Source organism: Mobula hypostoma, chromosome 30, assembly GCF_963921235.1.
Source record: "Mobula hypostoma chromosome 30, sMobHyp1.1, whole genome shotgun sequence".
NCBI classification, from domain to species: Eukaryota; Metazoa; Chordata; class Chondrichthyes; order Myliobatiformes; family Myliobatidae; genus Mobula; species Mobula hypostoma.
Window position 1 is genome coordinate 4,562,988 of NC_086126.1, and position 22,149 is coordinate 4,585,136.

Genomic DNA, 22,149 nt, shown 5'->3' on the forward strand with positions numbered 1-22,149 from the left:
CTCACCTTGCTGTTTCTGTAGCGTTTGTCTGTTTTACGAGGCCAAGTTGCTAGCTCGATGCTCAACCCTGCACGGCTGGAAAGCGCGAAAGGAGCTGGCCGGATTCGAACCCGGGAACTCTTGTCCCAAAGTCCGGGTGCGGAAACCATGACACCACTGGCATAGGCTACCTTGCTTTTAACCCACATCTTTTTGTTTTTTTTATTTTAATTTTAAACTTGTACTTCTATCCCATTGCAAAGTACTTCGAACCACATTATCTGCATGAAAAGTGCTCTATAAATAAAGTTATTGTTAAAGTTATCTTCTCAATTAGTTTTCGTTCTTTAGGAGTTGTCCCAAATAACCACACCCACACCCTGAAGGTCTCAAGCAAGGGTGGGGCCGGGGGGTGGGGGGGTGGTATGGAAGAGGTGGGAAGCCCAGCTGGGCAATAAATAGCGAGTGCTAAATACCAGCCTGCACCCAAAATTGACCACAAAGATTGGGATCCTCATTTGTCCTGCCACCCCCCCCCACCCCCCTCCCCTTGTGCAGGCTACTGAACCCCACAGTCACGGCTGCCACAACCTCTTCACTCAGAGAAGAGGAGGGTGGAATGGGTACCAGGGAGGTGGGGAGGAGGGGGTGGAAGGATTGGAGAGGGGAAAAAAAGATGTGGAGATAAGGGAAGACAAAACCAATATTGAAAGGCCTAGATAGAGTGGATGCGGAGAGGATGTGTTCTGCAGTGGGGGAGTCTAGGACCAGAGGCAAGGGCCTTTGAAAAGGGCTGTCCTTTTAGAACAGAGGTGAGGAGGAATTTCTTCAGCCAGAGGGAGCTGCATCTGTGGAATTCATCGCTGCAGGCAGCTGTGGAGGTCAAGTCATTGGGTATATTTAAAGCAGAGTTTGCTAAGTTCTTGATTAGTCAGGGTGTCAAAGGTTACAGGGGAATGGGGTTGAGAGGGAAAATAAATCAGCCTTGATGGAATGGTGGAGCAGATGGGCCGACTGGGATGATTCTGCTCCTATGTCTTACAGTCGGGATGGTGGGGAGAGGCGGGGAAGAAGGGCTGGGCGAAGGGGGCCAGTGGCGTAGAGAGAGAGAGAGAGAGAGAAAAAGAGAAAGAATCACATCAGGATAACAAGAGGGAGAGAGACTGAACAAGATAGAGGACAAAAAGTCAATGGCAAACGCAGCAAAGAGAGGGAGCCGTCATGTGCCAGGTCACGGAGACTTACTGTCACAGGCGTACGGCTTCTCACGGTCCTCGATGGCCGCAGCATCCATCGCTTTCTTCCTTGCGCTCCTGCCGACTCCTTTACCCTGCCGGGACAGACACACACAAGACCAGGCCGCCCTGAGCAATCGCCATAGAAACCAACTCTGAAACTCCCAAGGAGCGGGCCGCTCGAGCTCTTAATTTTAAGAATTAGATGCAAGGACATCCATAGATGGGGAGTCACGGCAAGGCAGTCCGGGAAAGCAGCTTGCTCTTAGGCAGGGTTCTCAATACAAAACGCCCCTAGGTGCTCAGATGATGAATGTGCTGGCTGACAAAAGCTCAGACAATGGTGCCGGTTTCAAGGAATGTGTGAAAGGAGGGCGAGAGAGACACTTAACGAAGGAATTCCAGACTCAGCTGTCATCGGAAAAGCAATGGGAGAGGGAGTGGCGGGGGATAAGCAAGAGGCCGGAACTGAAGAACAGAAGTCCTACATTGATCATAGAACATTACAGCACTGTACAGGCCCTTTGGCCCATGATGTGGCGCCAACCCTCTAACCCGCTCCAAGATCAATCTAACCGTACCCTCCCAGGAAACCCTCCATTTTCTTTTCATCCACCTGCCCATCTCTGCATGTCACTGAAGTATCTGCGTCTACCACCCACCCTGGCAGGGCATTCCACACATCCACACTCCGTGTAAAAAAAAAACTCACCTCTAATATCTCCTCCCCCCCCCCGCCCACTATACATCCCTTCAATCACCTAACATGATGCCCCACCGTATTAGTCATTTCAATCCTGGGAAACTGTCCACTCAATCTCAAGACACCTCATACTCTCCGTCACTCCAAAGAGAAAAGCCCCAGCTCGCTTAACCTATCGACACAAGACATGTTCTCTAATCCGGCAGCGTCCTGCTAAATGCCCTCGGCACCATCGCTAAAGCTTCCACATTAAAGTTCCGCTTCTCTCGTTTCAGCTGTTTCCATCCCGGGAATTACTGTCTGAATGTCCACTCCATCCATGCCTCTTAACCTCGAGCAAATCCTGAACAAGGACTGTTTGCACCACGGATTTCTGACTTCAGTGCCCCCCGCAGTCCAACCTCACTTCAACACCACGTCCACACACCCCGCTCTGCCTGAGACACCGAAGCTGCCCTTAGATATTGGGGGCGGGGGGAGCTAAAATAGTTCTACGCTCTTCCAATAGACATTTCCGCATTCCGAATTTCACCAGCCTCCCCAGCACCATCTTCAAAAGTTGATGTCTCAAAAAAGGTGATATTCATCATTAAGGACAATCCCTCCCCCCCCCCGGTCGCCTAGAACATGCCCTCTTCTCATTGCTACCATCAGGGTGGAGGTACAGGAGCCTGGAAATACACACTCCATGTTTTAGTAACATCTTCTTCCCCTCGGTCAGATTTCTGAACAGACAAGTTCATTACTTTCTTTTATTTTTGCACTACCAATTTATTTTTGTAAGTATTTCTTTAACGTAATTTGTAGTTATAACAGCCCTGTACAAAAGTCCTAGCCATGTATAGAGATAGCCAGGAAGCCTACGAGTTTTGCACAGCACTGTATTTATCAACATGGAGTGGAGAGTGAGTTTGTAAATCCGGCGGGAGTACAGGATGTTGGGAATGGCGAGGGTGGAACGCCCTGGGAGGGGTGTGGAATAGGTGGCAGAGGAGGAGTGCCAGGGGCAGGGGCTGGGGCGGGTGCAGACCCACCCAGCACTGCGGCACCGGGCAAGGTCATTTGATTCCAAACAATTGGTTTATTCATCATTACAAAATGTCCCGCTCCCTTCCCCTTTTCCCGACCGTGATTCCCCTCTCCCGGCCCCCTTCTCACTCTCAGTCCACAAAAAAGGCCTGTGTTAAAATCAGGTTTAACATCACACACGTCATGAAATTTGTTTTTTTTTGCAGCAGTACAGTGCAATACATGAAATTACTACAGTACAGTTCCTCAAGGTCGTTATAGGCAGGAGTGGTAGTGGGGACAAGTTCCCAATGGCGTGTGTCTCAAATAGCCTCTGACAACCGAGTCCAGCTCCTGGCCTTCACGTATGGCTCAGCTACTAAGGCCGTCACTGACAGGGGGAGGGGTAAAGGCCGATTACCGGTGCCTTAAAACCAGTCACTTCTCAAACCTCCGCTGCCTTGCGGCCATACCCACTCATGGTGAGGGCTTCGGGGGTAAACCCTGAGGGAAAATCCAGAACTGGAATCCTAGCGGTTTGACACTGAGTTCAACGCTGACTGCCAACTCCTGTGACGCTGCTGGTACCAAACTGTATCGGTCCCTACTGTTCCTTTGGGTTTGTCAGAAGCGTGGAGAGGGGGAGCTCGCTACACGGGCAACAGCTTGCTCTCCGCATCGTACTGCACAGGCTTACGTATCTAGAAAGCTAGGGCACAATATCCATGGTCACTCCTGACCAATGGGGGCCTCACTCACAGTGCAAAAGTCTTCGATACCCCAGCTATATAATCTGCGCCCAAGACTTTTCCACAGTACTGTACGTATTGCTGCGGCAAAACAACAAACTTCACCACGTATGTCAGTGATGTTAAACCCGGTTCTGAAAAAGAATCACTCCATCAATGCCTCTCATCAACACATCTATCAAGTCACTTCTCAGCCTCCTTCGCACTGAAGGGAAAAGTCCTAGGAGGAGATTGCAGAGTGACGAGGCCACAAACAGCCAGCCATTACAGCAACACGGTCGAGCTGGTAATGGCACCAGTTGATCTGAATGATGATCACTGATTATAGAACATAAAACGGGCCATTCGGACCACAATGTTGTGCTGAACCAGTTAAAAATTTTTATAAAACCCCAAAATTAATTCCTCCTATTTACATAATGTCCATATCCCTTCACCTTCCTCATATCCATGTGTCTAACTGTCTCTTAAAAGCTTCTAATGTATTTACCTCTACCACACAATATCAGTCATCCACCACTCCGAGTAAAAAAAACTTAATCTTCACATCCCCTTGAACCTATTCCCCCCCCCCCTTCAATTCATGCTCTCTGGTATTTCTGGGAAACAGACGCTCCCTGTCTACTCTATCTCTGCCTCTTATAGTCTTGATCAGATCTCCCCTCAGTGCCTGGCGCTCCAGAGAAAACAGCTCAACTGCGTCCAGCCTCTCACCCTCTCTAAACCAGGCAGCATCCTGGTGAACCTCTTCTGTACCCTCTCCAAGACCTCACCAGAGCTGTGTGCAATACTCCAGATGTGGCTCTATAAAGCTGCAACAAAATCTCTTGATTTCTGAACTCAACGCCTCGACTAATAAATGCAAGCATTCCATAAGCCTCTGAACCGCCCCATCGACCTGGAGCTGTGTCGCCATTTTCAAGGAGCTATGAACTTGGACCCCAAGATCTCTCTGCTCAGCTACACTGTTATGGATCTTGCCCCTAACTGCGTACTGTCTCCTTGCATTTGCCCGACCGAGGTGCAACACCTCACATTTATCTGGGTTAAACTCCATCTGCCATTTCTCTGCCCATGTCGGCAACTGATCTATAATGCTTTGTATTCTTTGCTGGCCTTCTACACTATCCACAACTTCACCAGTCTGACGTGAAGCAATGGCTGTAATTATGACGACCACCGTAGCCGGCTGTCTGTTCACAGCGAGGCGATACGGCGAGCACCGCCAGCACACCGCGGCTTACCTTGGCTCGGCCTTTGCTTCGGCGCTTCGGGAGGTCTTCCTCGTAATCTTCGTCATCCAGGTCATCCAGGAAATCGTCCGGATCCAGGATTCTCTGCAAGCCAAGACCAGAGGAGTCATGCGCCACGATCTAGCACCCAAACACGCCACTGCCAAAAGTCTGGCACGGTAACGCTTCGCGGCGTCAGCGGTTCAATTCCCGTTGCGGTCTGTAGGGATTTTGTCTGCTCTTCCCGTGATCGCGTGGGTGCTCCGATTCCAAAGACCTACGCGTTAGGGTTAGCGAGTCGAGGGCGTGTCCCTTTGGGATCTTATATTTTCAAATAATGTCAATCCTAAGAGCAGAGGGAAGCCGTCATCTTCAAAGGGAACACTGGCCAAGACTAACCGATCAGAGATGCTGGAACTTGGTGCAAAAATCACAAGCAAACTGCTGGCGGAACTCAGCTGTGACGGCAGAGAGAGAGCGGATGTTCCGGAAAAAGTCACTGCACTGGGTCACGTACCGCAGATGCATTGGAGAGCCACCACCTTCAGATTAACACCATTACAAAACAGTAGCAGAATGAGGCCATTCAGCCCATCGAGTCTGCGCTGTCATTCCATGACTGATTTACTATCCCACTCAACTCCATTCTCCTGGTTTCTCCCCATAAACCTTGACACCCTAATCAAGAACCTATCAACCTCCGCTGTCAGTGGCAATGAATTCCACAGATTGACCACCCTCTGGGTAATGAAATTCCTCCTCACCTCTGTCCTAATTGGACATCCACCTTATTCCAGGGCTTCGCAGGCCCCTCGATTAATGGTAGGGGGTCTATGGCACAAAAAGCTTGGGAAACCCTTGCTCTGTTCTGAAGCTGTGATCTCTGGTCCTAGACATACCCGTCATAGGAAACATCCTCTCTGCATCCACTCCATTAGGCCTTTCAATATTTGGTAAGATTTCAGTGATATTCCCCTTTCTTCCTAGCTCTCTTCCGCCCTCCCGTAGCTCACCGTGGGCCGCCAGCCTGTATTACAACAGCAAGGCATCACCCGCCTTCCCTGGGGTGTTGGGAGTTGATGTCGACTGAGCGGTCTAACCCTGCTTCCATGTCTTATGGTCGTATCTGAAGTTGTTGGCTCTCCAGTGCATTTGCTGCCAACCTCAAGCTAAAGAATTTCACCCGGGTCTCATTCTCCACTCTGCTTTAACTATACCCAAAGATCAAATGTTGCCTTTTAGGATGTTGATGTTGCGGGGGTGATCTTGACAATGGCAACGCCCAGGATAAGGGAATGAGTCAGCCCTTGATGAAGAAACGCCGACTTGGATGGCTGCGAAAGGAGGGGGGTTGGGCCACCCCATCCCGTAAAAACCTAGAGCTACAGAAACCCCAACGGTAGCTGCCTGGGAGTGGAAGGATCTCTGAAGATGGGCTACACTTGAAAGACTCACCCAGGTCAGAGGACTCTGGTGAGCTGCTGTCAGCAACCTATGCCCCAGACGGGGTAATGAGACGATTCTCCTCAAGGTAGCGCTGGTGAACTATGGAGACGTGCTGCAGGCTGCTTACAAAACTTCTGAATTAATCTCACTGCAACCAGCAGCCTCTCATTTCCCTTCACTTTCCAACCATCTGAATGAACTAGCGATTTCACAATCTTCTGAAGGACTTGGTGGACTTACGTAACTGCAAGCATGCAGGTACGGTGCCTTTGAGCAGACGAGGGTACATCAGCATGGCCGTTAGAGAGGGAAGTAGGGAAGGGCGCAAAATCATAATGAAACGCCGAAGAATGAAGGTTCCTTTACCCAGCGCCTTGTTAGCAAATGTACAATCACTGGAGAAGATGACTGAGGACTATGGGCAAGATTGCTGTATTGGAGGGAAATCAGGAATTGTTACACTCTGTATCACAGAGACATGGCTTATTCTGGATATATCAGCAAGACCCGAGGGCTTCTCAGTACACAGGATGGATCAGATTACTGATTCTGAGAAGGCAAAGTGGGGTCGGGGAAATCTGAGTTTCATGATAAACTCTGTGGTTCTCAGACACAGCGGACCTGTTGCACTCTTGCTCCCCCGTCCCGTTTACCGAGAGAGTTCTGCATGATGCTAACCACTGTTTTTATACATCACTGAAAGCTGACATTAAACTCGAGATGGCCTATCCTGACACTGTTCAAATCATAGCTGGGGACTTTAATCAGGCTTGTTTGAAGAAATCTCTGCCCAATTATCAACAACTGCCGTCCATCTTGATGGGTGCAGTCCTTCACTGATTCTATTGTGTTTCTTGGATCTACTGCGCAAGTCCACAAGAAAACGAATCGCAGGGTTGTGTATGGTGTCATATACGCACTTTCATAGTAAACTTACTTTGAAAATTAACATTTAGCAATAGAATCATGAATCAAAGACAAAATGCTGGCCAACCTTTCGTGCCCTGCTGTTGTTTACTGGGTAGTCATTGAGGCTGTCATCGTCCCTGTGGTCGGACAAACCCCTCTGTTTATCGAGCGCCTCGCCACGTAGCAATGCTTCGAGGCTGCTGCCATCTGGAGACACCAGACTGTCTTTCTTCATTCCCAAATCCAGGTCTGGAGATTAAAGGGAAAAGACATGTCACAGGGGGCTCTTTAAGATAGCTCTTCGAAGAACCTGTGCTTGGTTAGCGTGGGAGATGGAGAGAGGCTGTGCTTCGAACTGCTGGCATTAATCCCTCCCAGGACAGGGACAAAATGGTAAGACAACACAGTAATGGTAAGATGTTCCCTCTACACTGTCCCATCACACACTCCCAGGGTCAGACATAGGGTGAAGGTCCATCTGCACCGTCCCATCACACACTCCCGGGATCAGACACAGAGTGAAGCTCATTCTACACTATCCCATCACACACTACCACGGTCAGACACAAAATGAAACACTCTCTCCATACCAAACCCTAACACACTGCCGGGGTCGGACACAGAGTGAAACTTCCTCTACACCGTCCCATCACCCGCTCCTGGCGGTCAGACTCAAAGTGAAACTCTCTCCACACCAAACCCTCACACACTCCCAGGGTCAGCAGAGGACAAACAGAGTCAAGTTTTGAAGCAATACGCGCTAGCTGCTGACTGACTAGAGCTGTATGTGCATTCCTGACCAATCAGTGGGAGGCAGTGGACTCAACACACAGGCACTAGCCCTCGTCTCAGCCCCTGCTGCCGGCTGAGATTAGAATTTGCTGTCGTGGTTTAAGGGTGAAAGGTGAAAACTTTAAGGGGAACACAAAAGGGGGAGCCTCTTCACTTGCAGGGTGGTGCAAGTGTGGAATGAGCTACCAGCAGAAGTGGTGGATGTGGGCTCGACTGGATAGGTACGTGGATGGGAGGGGTATGGAGGGTCATGGTTCAGGCGCTCGATGAGCCAAGGCTAGTAGCTCGTTGCTACTTGTGTTGTTCGGAGCATTGCGGGCGCTGGAATGTGCGATGACACTCACAGGCAGCCCCGAGCTCGTCCTTATTGGCTGCTAACAGAATCGAAGCGGTTTCAATACAAAGTTCACGACTCACGAGCTTGCCTCTGTTTTCAGGCACCGTGCCGGGATATCACGCTACAGTGGCATAAAACTCGGAGTACTGTGTGCAGTTCTGGTTGCCCCGTTACAGGGAGGGTATCGGGGCTTCAGAGAGGGGGCAGAAGAGGCTCACCAGGATTAGAGGGTGTGTGATATCACGAGAGGCTGGACAAAGTTGGGCTGTTTTCTCTGGAGCAGCAGAGGCTGAGAGGAGATCTGATAGAGGTTTATAAGGTTATGAGAGGTGCAGACAGGCAGCATCTTCTCCCCCCCACCCCCCGACTCTGAGTACAACACGAAGCTTTGAGGTGGGAGGGTGAAAATGAAAGGAGATGTGCTGGGTAGTTTTGTCCCCCCGTAGGGAGAACAATGGCAGAGGTGGTTGCAGAGTAAGGTACGAAGAGGTCTAGAGCAATCCTGCCCAGGGGAGAGATGGATGATAGGACCTTCTTTTGTTGTTGTAACCTTTATACAGCACTAGTAAGGCCTCATTTGGAGTACCCTGAGCAGTTTTGGGCCCCTTATCCAAGAAAGGATGTGCTAGGATTGGAGAGGGTCCAGAAAAGGTTTCCCAGAATGATCCCGGGGATGAAAGGGTTAATACACAAGACGTGTTTGATGGTTCATGGCCTGTACTGGCTGGAGTTTGCAACAATTGGGGGGGGGAGGGGGAGAGAGAGAGACCTGGATGACGGAATTGATGGCTTCTTTGCGGCCAAGTTGCGGACGATGTGAAGGTTGCAGGTGGTGTTGAGGATACAGGAGGATTTAGACAGGATATACAAAATACCGGCAGATGGAACAGCGTTGGGAAGTGTATGATCATGCATTTTGGCAGAAGAAATAAAAACAGGGAGAAAATACAAAAATCTAAAGTGCAAGGGGCCTGGGGAGTTCTCGTGCAAGATTCCCTAAAGGTTAACACAGGTTCAGTCTGTGGTGAGGAAGGCAAATGCAATGTGAGAATTCATTTCAAAAGGTCTAGAACATAAAAACAAGAGGATGTAATAGCGAGGCCTTATAAGGCACTTGAAGTATTGTGAGTGGCTGTGTCTGTATCTGAGAAAGGAGGTGCTGGCAGTAGAAAGGGCCCAAAGGAGATACGTGCAAATTATTTCGGGAATGAAAGGGTTAACATTTGAGGAGTTTTTGATGACCCTGGGCCTGTTGTTTAGAAGAATGGCGGTGGTGGGGGGGGATAGATTTCGTTCAAACATACGGAATACTGAAAAGCCTAGACAGAGTGGATGAGGTGAGGATGTTTCCGATAGTGGATTAATAGATCGGAATGCACTACGATCTGAGTGGTTGAGGGGTGGGAGTGGCAGGTCGGGACACTGGGCTACGTACAAAAAGCCCGTATCAGTGAGGGGGAAGCTCTGGGAGGGACGGGAGAGGAAGGCTCCTTGAGCAAACAGCAGCAGAAAAGGTACCGGACGAGATTAGCGAGGGAACTGATGACATAGGGATGGGTTAAATGTTTCTGTGTGTCGATGACATTCAAAGTTCAGGACATGAGTCAGCAGTGTCTTTCAGTAAATTAAACGGCACATTATCCGTGTCCCACGCTGCACGGGCACATCCCCCAGGCAACCGGGAGAGCTGGCACTCAGGCTCCTGCCTATCACGCAGGCCCCGTTTGACGTCGGTTACCGCGGCAACGCCACTCACCCGGGAACGGCTCGGCGCAGCGTCCCCGCGGCAACCGGCTCTCTGAACCGCGCAGCACAGCCCTCTCCGGGACCCTCCTCGCGCGCTATTTAACCGACCCACGAGCGGAAAGGGCAGCGAGTTCCCGCGCCTTGCCCCCAAAACTACCTGGCTTGAGGGCCGCGAAGCTGAGGTGGGGGTCCTCCGGAGGGTGGGCTCTCCTCTTTTTCCTCCAGCGGCGGGCAGGGTAGGTGTAGAGCTGTCCGGGGGCCATTCCTGCGTCGGGCGGGGGAAAGACAACATCATCACAGCGTGAGTACGAGGAGCGTCCACCACAGCCATGACCGTGATTAAGTTACCGGACTTGTAGCCCAGAGACCTGGACGAGCTCTTGGAGAAACAAGTTCAAGCCCCGCGGAGGCTAGTTCAGAAATTAAATTCTGCTCCGCTGTATATATGGGCAACACGGTGACGGATTCCAGTGACCTGGGTTCGATTCCCACCACCGCCTGCAAGGCGTTTGTACGTTCTCCCCGTGACCGCATGGAGGTCCTCCGAAATCCCGAAGGCGCCGGGATTAGTGGGTTAATCGGTCACATGGGGGTAACTGGGCCGTACTGGCTCGGTGGGCCAGTTGCCATGGCCCTCATCTCTAAATAAATAGAACAAACAACACAATCTCACCAATACAGCCCTGGTCTGTGACAACCACCACCAATAGCGAAAGCCCACACACTCTCCCGCAAGTGGCGGTTGATGGTGGGACATTTCAAAAAGAGCGATTTCACTAAATCAGTGCTCTGGACCCAACTTGGCAACTGAAGCTGGAACATCAATGCTGCCGTAATACCATAAGACGTGGGAGCAGAAAAAGACCACTCGGCTCTTCGAACCTGCTCCGCCATTCCATCGCGGCTGATTTATTACCCCTCTCAACCCCATTCTCCTGCCTTCTCCCCCATAACTTATTACAGCCTGGCTAATGAAGGACCCACTGAAGAAAAAGATAAAGAAATTCCTCATCTCTGTTCTAGAGGGGCTTCCCTCTACTCTGGGCTTGTCCACCCTGGTCCTAGACTCCCCCACTACAGGAAACATCCTCTCCACATCCACTCTATCTGTGTCCTCTGGTCCTAGACTCCCCCACTATAGGAAACATCCTCTCCACATCCACTCTATCTGTGTCCTCTGGTCCTAGACTCCCCCAGTATAGGAAACATCCTCTCCACATCCACTCTATCTGTGTCCTCTGGTCCTAGACTCCCCCAGTATAGGAAACATCCTCTCCACATAACATGTACTCTGTCTAGGCCTTTCAATATTTGATAGTTTTCAATGAAATACCAACTCCCCGCCCCATTCTTCTAAACTCCAGCAAATATAGGCCCAGAGCCATCAAACGCTCCTCATACATTAACCCTTTCATTCCCGGAATCATTCTCCATCCTTTCCTAGATAAGGGCCCCAAATCTGCTCACAATACTCCAAGTGCGGTCTGACCAGTGCCTTATAAAGCCTCAGCATTACATCCTTGCTTCTACATTCTCGTCCTTTCAAAGTGGATGCCAATATCACATTTGCCTTCCTCACCATAGAAACTCCTTCACACGGAGTTAACGCCACTGCACAAGCAGCTGCTTTACAAATGGACACACTTGTACTCCGAGGCTGTGCACTCTGCTCCTAGACTTTCCCTACAATTGGAAACACCGTCGCCCCGTCCGCTCTGCTACGTTGTCTCCAGATCACACTCGTGAGATCGACTCAGGGCAGGCAGAGGGGCTCCGCCGTGGGCGTTTGGGCACAGCGGACCCTTACCTGGCCCCCGGTGTCGTTTCTCCATCCAGATGTAGCAGTTGCTCTGGGCGACGCCGGTCTGTGAGTCGAGGAAGGGGAGGCGAACACTGCGCTCGGCGCAGAGCCTGGCGTTGTAGTTGTGGCACTGCTCGATGGCATCCTTGTAGTACTGCTCGCCGATGCTGCGGGAAGAGAGGGACAGACGATTCGCGGACAGCCATACGGGGAGGGGGGGAAGGGTCACATGATCACAAGACAAAGGAGCAGGAGTAGGCCATTCGGCCCATCGAGTCTGTTCCACCACGAGCTAAACTATTCTCCCATCTAGTTCCAATTTCCAGCTTTTTCCCCGTATCCCTTGATACCCTGACTAATTACATACCTATCAATGTCTTCCTTAAACACTCTCAATGATTGGGCCTCCACAGCTGTATCTGGCAACGAATTCCATAAATCCACGTCCCTCTAACTAAAAAAATTTCCCTCATCTGTTTTAACTGGGTACCCTCTAATTCTAAGACTGTGACCTCTTGTCCTGGACTCACCCACCAAGGGAAACAGCCTTTCCATATCTACTCTGTCCACCCCTTTCAACATTTGAAATATTTCTATGAGATCCCCCCTCATTCTTCTATACTCTAATGAATAACAGTCCAAGAGCCGACAAACACTCCTCATATGTTAGCCCCTGCATTCCAGGAATCATCCTCGTAAATCTTCTCTGAACTCTCTCCAACATCAGTAAATCGCTTCTAAGATAGGGGGCCCAAAACTGCACACAGTATTCCAAATGAGGTCTCACTAATGCCCCATAGAGCCTCATCAACACCTCCTTACTCTTATACACTATTCCTCTTGAAATGAATGCCAACATAGCATTCGCTTTCCTTACCGCCAATCCAACTTGGTGGTTAATCTTTAGGGTATCCTGCATGAGGACCCCCAAGTCCCTTTGCACTTCCGATTTTTGAATTTTCTCCCCATTTAAATAATAATCTGCCCGATTATATCTTCCTCCAAAATGTACAACCGTACATTTCTCAACATTGTATCTCATCTGCCATTTCTTTGCCCACTCTCCCAAACTGACCAAGTCTCTCTGCAACCTTTCCATTTCTTCAACACTTCCTGCTCCTCCACCCATCTTGGTGTCATCCGCAAACTTAGCCACAAAACCATTTAATCCATAATCCAAATCATCGATATACATCGTAAAAAGAAGCAGCCCCAACACCGACCCCTGCGGAACACCACTAGTAACCGGCAATCAATCAGAAAAGGATCCCTTTATTCCCACCCTTTGCTTTCTGCCTGTCAGCCAATGCTCCACCCATTCCAATATCTTTCCTACAATTCCATGGGCTCTCATCTTATTAAGCAGCTTCTTATGTGGCACCTTATCGAAGACCTTTTGAAAATCCAAATACACAACATCCACAGCCTCTCCCTTGTCAATCTTATTCCAGATTACCTCAAAAAATTCCAGTAGGTTGGTGAGGCAGGATCTTCCCTTCATGAAACCATGCTGGCTTCGGCCTATCTTGTCATGCACCTCGAGGTATTTCATAACCTCGTCCTCAAGGATCGACCCCAATAACTTTCCAACTACCAATGTCAGACTAGTAGGTCTGTAATTTCTTTTTGCTGCCTCCCTCCTTTCTTAAACAGCGGAACTACACTTGCAACCTTCCAGTCCTCCGGAACCATGCCAGAGTCTATTGATTCCTGGAAGATCGTTTGCAATGCCTCCACAATCTCCAAAGCCACATCCTTCAGAACCCGTGGGTGCACCTCATCCGGTCCGGGAGACTTAGTCCATTTAGCTTCCCAAGCACTTTCTCTCTAGTAATCTTGACTGTACCTAATTCTATTCCTGAGACGTCTGGCTATCAGGTATGTTGCCAATGTCTTCCACTGTGAAGACTGATGCAAAATACTCATTTAGTTCCTCTGCCATTTCTTTGTTACCCATTATAATGGGTCGGCAGGATAGCGCATTGCTTTACAGCGCCAGTGATCGGTGCTCTCTGTAAGGAGTTTGCACGTTCTCCCTGTGACCGCGTGGGTTTCACCCCAGTCCAAAGAACTACGGGTTAGAGTCAGTGAATTGAGGACGTGCTATATTGGCGCCAGAAGTGTGGCTTTCCCTGGCAAGTCCTCAGATTGTGTTGGGCGTTAACGCAAATGATGCATTTCACTGTGTGCTCTGAAGTGCATGTGACAAATAAAGCTAAGCTCTGAGAAAACATGTTGAACTTGGCCACTCGGACACAGGGGACAGGTGGAAGAGGTAGCAGCAGTATTTGGTCAGGAGAGGACAGTGGACTATAGGGAAGGAGGTGGGCAATTGGAGGGAGCTGATGGGCAGGGAGGGGGAAGAGAAGGGGTGAGAGGGTCTCCAGAATGGGGCTAAAACAAAAAGGGGGGGGAGGGCAGAGAAACAGAGTGGGGTGGTTACCAGAAGTTAGAGGAAATCTAACATCAGGCTGGAACTCCGCTGTAGATGGCCCAAGCCGGCTGTGAGGAGGAGGAGGAGGGTTGGGCACAGGGCTAGCAAACTCATTCTGTATAAAGACCCAGAGCCTCAGAGATGCCAACAGAAAGCTGTGAACGGATCTCCGAGGACAGTGAGATCTTGAAAGACTCGTCCGAGCTGCTGTCGGCGCCCTGCGCTCCAGTGGGGGCGGTGGGCTTAAGAAGGTGGCCAGTTTGGAGACTACCCAGACGGACCAGGAGGCTCCGGATTCAACTTGTGCGCCTAAGATTCAAGCTACCACTTCAGTGTAGAGTGCTGTTAATGAAGTTTTCAGCTCCTTCAGTCAGCCTCTGGTGAACCGGGTATGCCCAGCAGAGCTGAAACTTAACAGAGGAACGTGGGGCAACGCGTGCCGGTGGCAAGAATGAAGGGTGGTATAAAGGCTGCTGAGGGACGCCCAGTGAACGCATTTTAATTTGAGAGGCCATGGAGATTAATGGAATTGGGCAGAACAAAGATATAACAATAATGCAAACACGAGGAATTCTGACCTGACGAAGGGTCTCAGCTCGAAACGTCGACTGTACCTCTTCCTAGAGATGCTGCCTGGCCTGCTGCGTTCACCAGCAACCACGATGTGTGTTGCTTGATATAACAATAATCTTGCCTTGTCCCTTGACACCATCTCTTTAGTCAAGTATCCCCATTTCCCGAGATGGTTGAGGTGAGTTAGACTCCCCCCCCCACCCCCTCCCTGTTCTAACCAGTTTTTACAGGAGCACCATCGAGAACGTGCTGACCAGCTGCGTCACCGTCTGCTACGGGAACCGCAAAGCGCACCATCGCAAGTCCCTACTGCGAGGGACTGCTGAATGGGGTCTCCCTTCCACCCGTCCAAAGTTCAAAGTCAATTTTACTATCAAAGGACACGTACGTCACCACACACAACCCCGAGGTTCATTTCCTAGCGGGCATACTCAGCAAATTTAAATAGTAACTGCAACAGGATCAATGAGGAAAAATCAACCAGAGTGCAGAAGACAACAAACTGTGCAAATTCAAACATAAAGAAAGAACGATAAAGGACAAGAACATTTATCAGGAGCACTTAGCACTGCCAATGATCAACCCAACAATTTTTGTGACCCCCGCCCCCCCCCCATCAGGCAGGGGTACTGTAGCATCAGGACAAGGACTGTTAGGATGGGAAACATCTTTCTTACCACAGGGTCTGACACTACTGTACTCCCCGCCATCACCCAGGTCTCATCGCGAATGGAGCGCCAGCAGCGTTATACGGTTTACTTTTTAAACTTGGGTCGTAAATACAACTTAGTATTTGTTAATTTCCTCCCTGAGACCCTTGTTGTAGGGTTTGGAGGCTCGCGTCCCTCAATGACCCAGAGATCTACGTTGGCTGGAGTCAGGGCTTTGGCTCTTGGTAGGGTCACCCATGCCAAACAGGGTCAAAGGGTAGAGGTCAGACTAAGAGTGGTCCACCAGTCCTCCAAGTTCAGGGCTAACAACCTCGACTCGTCAAACAACATTGTTACGGAAACAGCAATGAAGAATCCTTCTCCACCTGAGTGCGACGGTATTCCTGAGTCTCCACCCGGGACTTGCGTGGCTGACAGTGGTGAAAACCGAGAGGAAGCTACCGGCACGGTGAAGGAAGCCCTGAACACCGCCATGACCAAAATTGGCCAAGGACAGACAGAGCTGGGGGGGGGGGGGAATTTCATTGCTGCCCTAAACACCAGTGGCATTATGGGCAGAAAATAACTTGTAACTTAATTGTGGTAATAGGTGGGAAGGGGTGGGAAGTTCACGGGGGATATTAAGAGGAAGGTGTTTTACTCAGAGAGTGGTTGGTGCGTGGAATACACTGCCTGAGTCAGTGGTGGAGGCAGATACACTAGTGAAGTTTAAGAGACTACTAGACAGGTATATGGAGGAATTTAAGGTGGGGGCTTATATGGGAGGAAGGGTTTGAGGGTTGGTACAACATTGTGGGCCAAAGGGCCTGTAATGTGCTGTCCTATTCTATGTTCTAAGATATTACTTTCTGTGAGAGTTATATGTACTGTGTTGTGCACTCTAGTCCAGAGGAGCATTGTCTCATACCTGTATGATTAGATAACCATAGCGCCTCACGGCACGGGAGCAGAATTAGTCCACTAGACCCATTGAGTCTGCTCCGCCATTCCATCACAGCTAATTTATTATCCCTCTCAACTCCATTCTCCTGCCTTCCCCCCCTGTAACCTTTGACGCCCTGACTAATCAAGAACCTATCAACCTCTGCTTTAAATATACCCAATGATTTCGCCTCCACAGCTGCCTGGGGCAATGAATTCCACAGATTCACCACCTTCTGGCTAAAGAAATTTCTCCTCCTGTTCTGAGGCTGTGTGTGCTGGTCCTAGGCTCCCCCACCAATGGGAACATCCTCTCCACATCCATTCCTTCTAGACCTTCCAATATTGGATAGGTTTTAATGAGATTACCCCCCCTTCCCATTCATCCAAACTCTAGTGAATTCCCAATAATAAACTTCAACGAGATGGCGCTGGATCTTGTGGGGAGCTGGAAGTCCGTGGGAGGTGGAGTGGGCATCAGATGTGAACGGTCAGGGGTAAATGTTGGATTTGTGCGGCTTGGGTCAGGGTCGAGGGAACAGGTCGGGTTTGTAGGGGTGGGAGCTCGGAGGGATGGGTGAGGAGAATGGGGGTGCGGGCGGGGGCTGTGGTGTTCAGGAACGGAGACAAACACAGAGTAGCAGAGAGGGGGAGGCATGGCAGAGTTATGGGGCTGGGTTGCGAAATCAGCGGAGGATGTGGGGAGGGGGACAGGGGCTGGAGGGAAGTTGATGCCGGGGCTGCGGTGTAGGGGGGCCCCGGCGGATCGGAGGCAAGGGGGTCAGCGACGGGGAGCTGGTCGGACAGATCGCCCGGCCGGGGAATCGGCGGGAGAGGCGGAGAGTCCGGGACTGGCCACGAAGGGAGGAAGGTCGGCGGGGATCGGGAGAAGTCCGGCGGTGGGGGCCGGAGATGATGGTTGGGGCCAGTCCAGCGGGGAGGTGGGGAACAATCAGGGTGCGGGGGGCTCTGCGACAGGAAGGAATCAACGGGACGGGTTGTGGGGAGGGAGCGGGATCGATGGCGGGGATCGAGTGATGGGGGGGGGGGGGGACGGGACGGGGCGGCTCCGGCTCCGGCCGGGGCTGGGAAGCCTGGAGACCGGGAGTCCGCAGAAATTGGCGGAAAGGACGGGAGAGGGGACTCACCCCCCGCCGGGGCTTCGTCCGCTCGGCGGGCCCGACCCAAGTTGCTCCGACAAGTTGCCTAGGGCTCCGGTCCCGCAGCCCGGCCCCACTCCTCGACCGCCCTTGCTTCCCCCCGACCCCCACATCACCGCGCCCGCCATCTCCCCCTGCCCCCACCCCCGCCGCCGCCGCGCTCCCTCAATCTCCGCGGCGCTCCCTCCTCCCCACCCCCACAAACTTACTTCTTCACAACGTTTTGAATCACCGCCGCCATCTTGCTCGCTCCTTCCATCGGCGCGCATGCGCTGCCGGCGGATAGGGCGTCGGGCGGGCCGGGCGGACTGCGCCTGCGTCCTGCTAGCGCTCCTCTCGCCGGCACGGGCCGATCTGCGCCTGCGTGCTGGCTTCTTGATCCACGTGACCCTCACGCCCGCTGTTCCCCGCCTTACGGCGACGGTCTACAGCGCCGCCTATCGGCTGATAGGTAAACTGCGCAGCTTGCCTTGGGCGCCATAATCATATAGACTAATTATGTATTTTAATTAATAGTCACAAATGCTCTGTGAACAAAGGGAAATAATAACACAGGCGCACTCATTGAACGTATTATAAGTAAAGAGGACGCTAGCACAATCATATATAGTTCACATAAAGTGCCTGGCCATTTCCCTACAAATACTGCCTCATCTGCTATGCCTCTCCAGCGCCTTTGTGTGTTTCTCAGTAACTAAAATAACTTTTAAGACTGTTTGCATGGAATAAAACGCAGAGAACACAGTACAGTCACAGAGAGCAGGCTAACCAACACGCACAAAATGCCGGAGGAACTCAGCAGGCCGCGGAAAAGCGTAAACGGTGGACGTTTCGGGCCGAGACCCTTCAGCGGGACTGGAGGGGAAGAAAAAGGGTGAGAGGTCAGAGGTCAGAGCAAGAAGGTGGGGGGAGGGGAGGAAGAAGTACAGAATGGTAAGTGAAAGGTGAAACCGGGAGAGGGGGTGGAGGTGAAGTTAAGAGCTGGGAGGCTGATTGGTGAAAGAGATATGGGGCTGGCGAAGGGGGAGTCTGATAAGAGAGGACAGAAGACCGTGGAAGAAAGGGAAGGGCGGGAGCACAAGAGGGAGGCGATAGGCAGGTAAGGAGATAAGGTGAGAGAGGGACACAGGAATGGGGAATGATGACAGAGAGGGTGGGGGCCATTACCGGAAGCCGCCTCCCCTCCGTGGACCCTGTCTACACTTCCCACTGTCTCAGTAAAGCAACCAGCATGATCAAAGAGCCCCCACCCCACCCACTCCAGACATACTCTCGTCTCCCCCTCTCCCATCCGGCAGAAAATGCCAAACTCTGAAAACGTGTGCCACCAGGATCAGAGCAGTCTCTACCCCACTGAGATCAGGCTCTTGGATGAGATGGGCCCCACAATCTACCTCATTGTCTGCCCGCACGGCACTTTCTCTGTCGCTGTGACACTCTGCACGCTGCTGCTGTCCCGCCCTGTTCCGCCTCGATGCGCGGTGTAGTGATCTGATCGGTGTGAGCAGTGTGCAGGAGAGGATCTTCACCCTATCTCGGTACATGTGACAAGAATGAGCCAAACCCAATAGCAATCCGAGAACGTCCCTCCTCGCTCGTTGGTGCTTGGCCCTCGACTCTTTAGCCGAGGAATGTCCACCCACCCGCTACACAAATACCCACCAGTTACTCAGAGAGGGGAGTCCAGTTCCCAGCAGATTCTGGTGACTTGTCTCCTCCGCAGATCAGGCGCATTACAGAACAGCGTCCTCTCGCCTACATCAGGGCCGGATCCAACGACACTCAACGGAGGGCGGCGGGTAGACGAGGGTTCAATCCCAACCTCGGGTGAGAGAGGGTGTGTGTGTGTAAGACAGAGAGAGAGTATCGGTGTGTGTGTGTGTGTGTGTGATCACCACCATTCCCTCCAAGCTGCGTGGGCGCGCGGCCACGCGGTTCCTGAAATGCTCCCGCGCACGTAGCCTTCGTTGCCGCACAGCTGGGACTTCAAAGGCTCAAGGGCTCATTTTATTATCAAAGTATGCATGCAGAATACAACTCTGAGATTTGTCTTCTCTGGATAGTCGTAGAAAGAAGCTGCAGACAGTTGTAAATCTAGTCAGCTCCATCTCAGGTACTAGCCTACAAAGTACCCAGGACATCTTCAGGGAGCAGTGTCTCAGAAAGGCAATGTCCATTATTAAGGACCTCCAGCACCCAGGGCATGCCCTTTTCTCACTGTTACCATCTCGTAGGAGGTACAGAAACTTGAAGGCACACACTCAGCAATTCAGGAACAGCTTCTTCCCCTCTGCCATCCAATTCCTGAATGGACTTTAAAGCTTTGGACACTACCTCACTTTTTTTAAAATATACAGTATTTCTGTTTTTGCATATTTTTAATAATCTATTCAAAATACATAATTGATTTACTTGTTCATTTATTATTATGTTTCATTTTATTTATTTTTTTCTCTCTCTGCTAGATTATGTATTGCATTGAACTGCTGCTGCTAAGTTAACAAATTTCACGTCACCTGCCGGTGATAGTAAACCTGATTCTGATTCTGAGAACACAGAGAACCACAGAAGTCGTTGAAAACAAAGACATCAATCCCACCACCTCCGCCTCCCGCCGGAAAAGAAAAAGAAACAAAAACTCGCAAACCCCAAACACCCCCAACCCCTCCCTCGCACAAAATCTAACAGATCCCCATATGGAGAGACAGTAAGAACATCAAATCCCAAACCCCACCCCCCCCAAGCCCTCCCTTGCATAAAAGCTGACAGATGACCCAAACCGCCCCCGCCCCCCCGCCTACCAATCCGCAACAAGAAAGAATGGGCGGGAATGCGAAAAAATAACATCGAACTGAAAAAGTCAAAAGTGAACTGCAGTTAATATGAACTACAGTCCAATCCATAAATCTCGGAATTTTGGTAACATCTCCGAGAGCGTCGGGACCCAGCGGCCTCCCCAACGGCAGCGACTCAAACCAGCTGCCCCTCTGATGGCAGTGACTCGAACCAGCGGATCTTCTTTAATGTAATGTCAATATAATTATGTAATCTGTGTTAGTATTGTGTGATCAAGATCGGAAACGCAAACATCAAACAAGTCAACAAATTCAAATATCCTGGCAGCCTAATAACAAGTGATGGCAGGTGCGACACAGATATCAAATACAGAACAGCAATGGCGAAGGAAGCTTTCCAAAAAATGAAGACCATGTTAACAGACAGAAAGATGAGCACGTACACTAAAAACAGAATACTGCAGTGCTACATTTATTCTATCCTGACTTATGGAAGTGAATGCTGGACCATTTCTCCCGCAATGGAAAAGAGACTAGAAGCAGCTGGATTATGGTTCTACTGGAGAATGTTAAGAATATCATGGACCACACACACATCAAATGAAGAAGCTCTCAGAAGAGCCCAAGCAGTTCGATCACTCATACCAACAATAAGAGAAAGACAACTCAGATTCCTAGAACACATCATGTGGAAAGATGAACTAGAAAAACTCATACTCTCTGGAAAGATTGAGGGGAGTAAACCTAGAGGAAGACCTCAGCTTATGTTCATCAAAAGCCTAGCCAGGTAGCTACACATCGAGGAAATGGAAGTCATCCAAAAAATGAAGGATAGATCTATATGGAAAACCATGGTCACCAAAGTCCGCATCGGATGTGGTTCCTAGACAGACAGACAGTGTTAATATAATTGTGAAATAATCTGTAATTAATTATGTGTTAATGAATATAATCTATAAATTTTCTAAATAATAAATATACCACAAACTTCAACATATTTACTTTATCAGTGTTTCAAGTTACAACAATGTCACAAATTGTAACAATAGACCCAGAATGGAAGTCGGTAGCTCATTGGTAATAAACTGCCAGCCCACAGTATGCCAATGCCATCTAGCCAAAACATTTTACTTTTGCCCATAGAGCTTGTCAGTCTTTTTGACTGCCTGACATTGTTTGTTGGGTTGTGAGTTGTGGTTTGTGTTTGTTTGATGGTCATATTGCAATAAAATAACATTTATAAAGTCCCATGCATTTATCAGGCCATGTAAAAGTTTCCTGCTTAGAACAATGGTTGGTCCATGCAAGTGTGTAAAAATAAATTAGAGGGAGCATTCACAAACAAGTGAAAATCTGCAGATGCTGGAAATCAAAGAAACACACACAAAATTCTGGAGGAATTCAGCTGACCAGCAAAAGAGTAAACGGTCGATGTTTCAGGATGAGACCCTTCATCAGGACCAGAGAAAAAAGATGAGAAGTCAGAGTAAGAAGGTGGGGGAGGGGAGGATGAAGTACAAGGTGGTAGATGATAGGTGAAACCGGAGAGGGGGAGTGGTGAAGTAAAGAGCTGTGGTCGATCGGTGAAGGAGATAAAGGGCTGGAGAAGGGGGAATCTGATAGGAGAGGACAGAAGGTCATGGAAGAAAGGGAGGAGG

At 50.3% G+C, this 22,149-nt stretch overlaps 1 protein-coding gene across 2 annotated transcripts in view; it reads right to left on the reverse strand.

The window, feature by feature from the left end:
• The window catches only part of dpf2 (double PHD fingers 2), a 32,530-nt gene extending 14,534 nt beyond the window's left edge, over window positions 1-17,996 (reverse strand). For both annotated transcript variants that reach the window (XM_063036532.1, XM_063036533.1), the window contains exons 1-6: window positions 17,906-17,996; window positions 11,944-12,104; window positions 10,294-10,401; window positions 7,347-7,510; window positions 4,919-5,011; window positions 1,225-1,309 (exon numbers count right to left, since the gene is read on the reverse strand). In XM_063036532.1, the coding sequence (XP_062892602.1) occupies window positions 1,225-1,309; window positions 4,919-5,011; window positions 7,347-7,510; window positions 10,294-10,401; window positions 11,944-12,104; window positions 17,906-17,955 (661 nt within the window). In that variant the 5' untranslated portion in view covers window positions 17,956-17,996. The remainder of the gene's footprint in view (window positions 1-1,224; window positions 1,310-4,918; window positions 5,012-7,346; window positions 7,511-10,293; window positions 10,402-11,943; window positions 12,105-17,905) is intronic.
• Window positions 17,997-22,149: the final 4,153 nt, after the last annotated feature.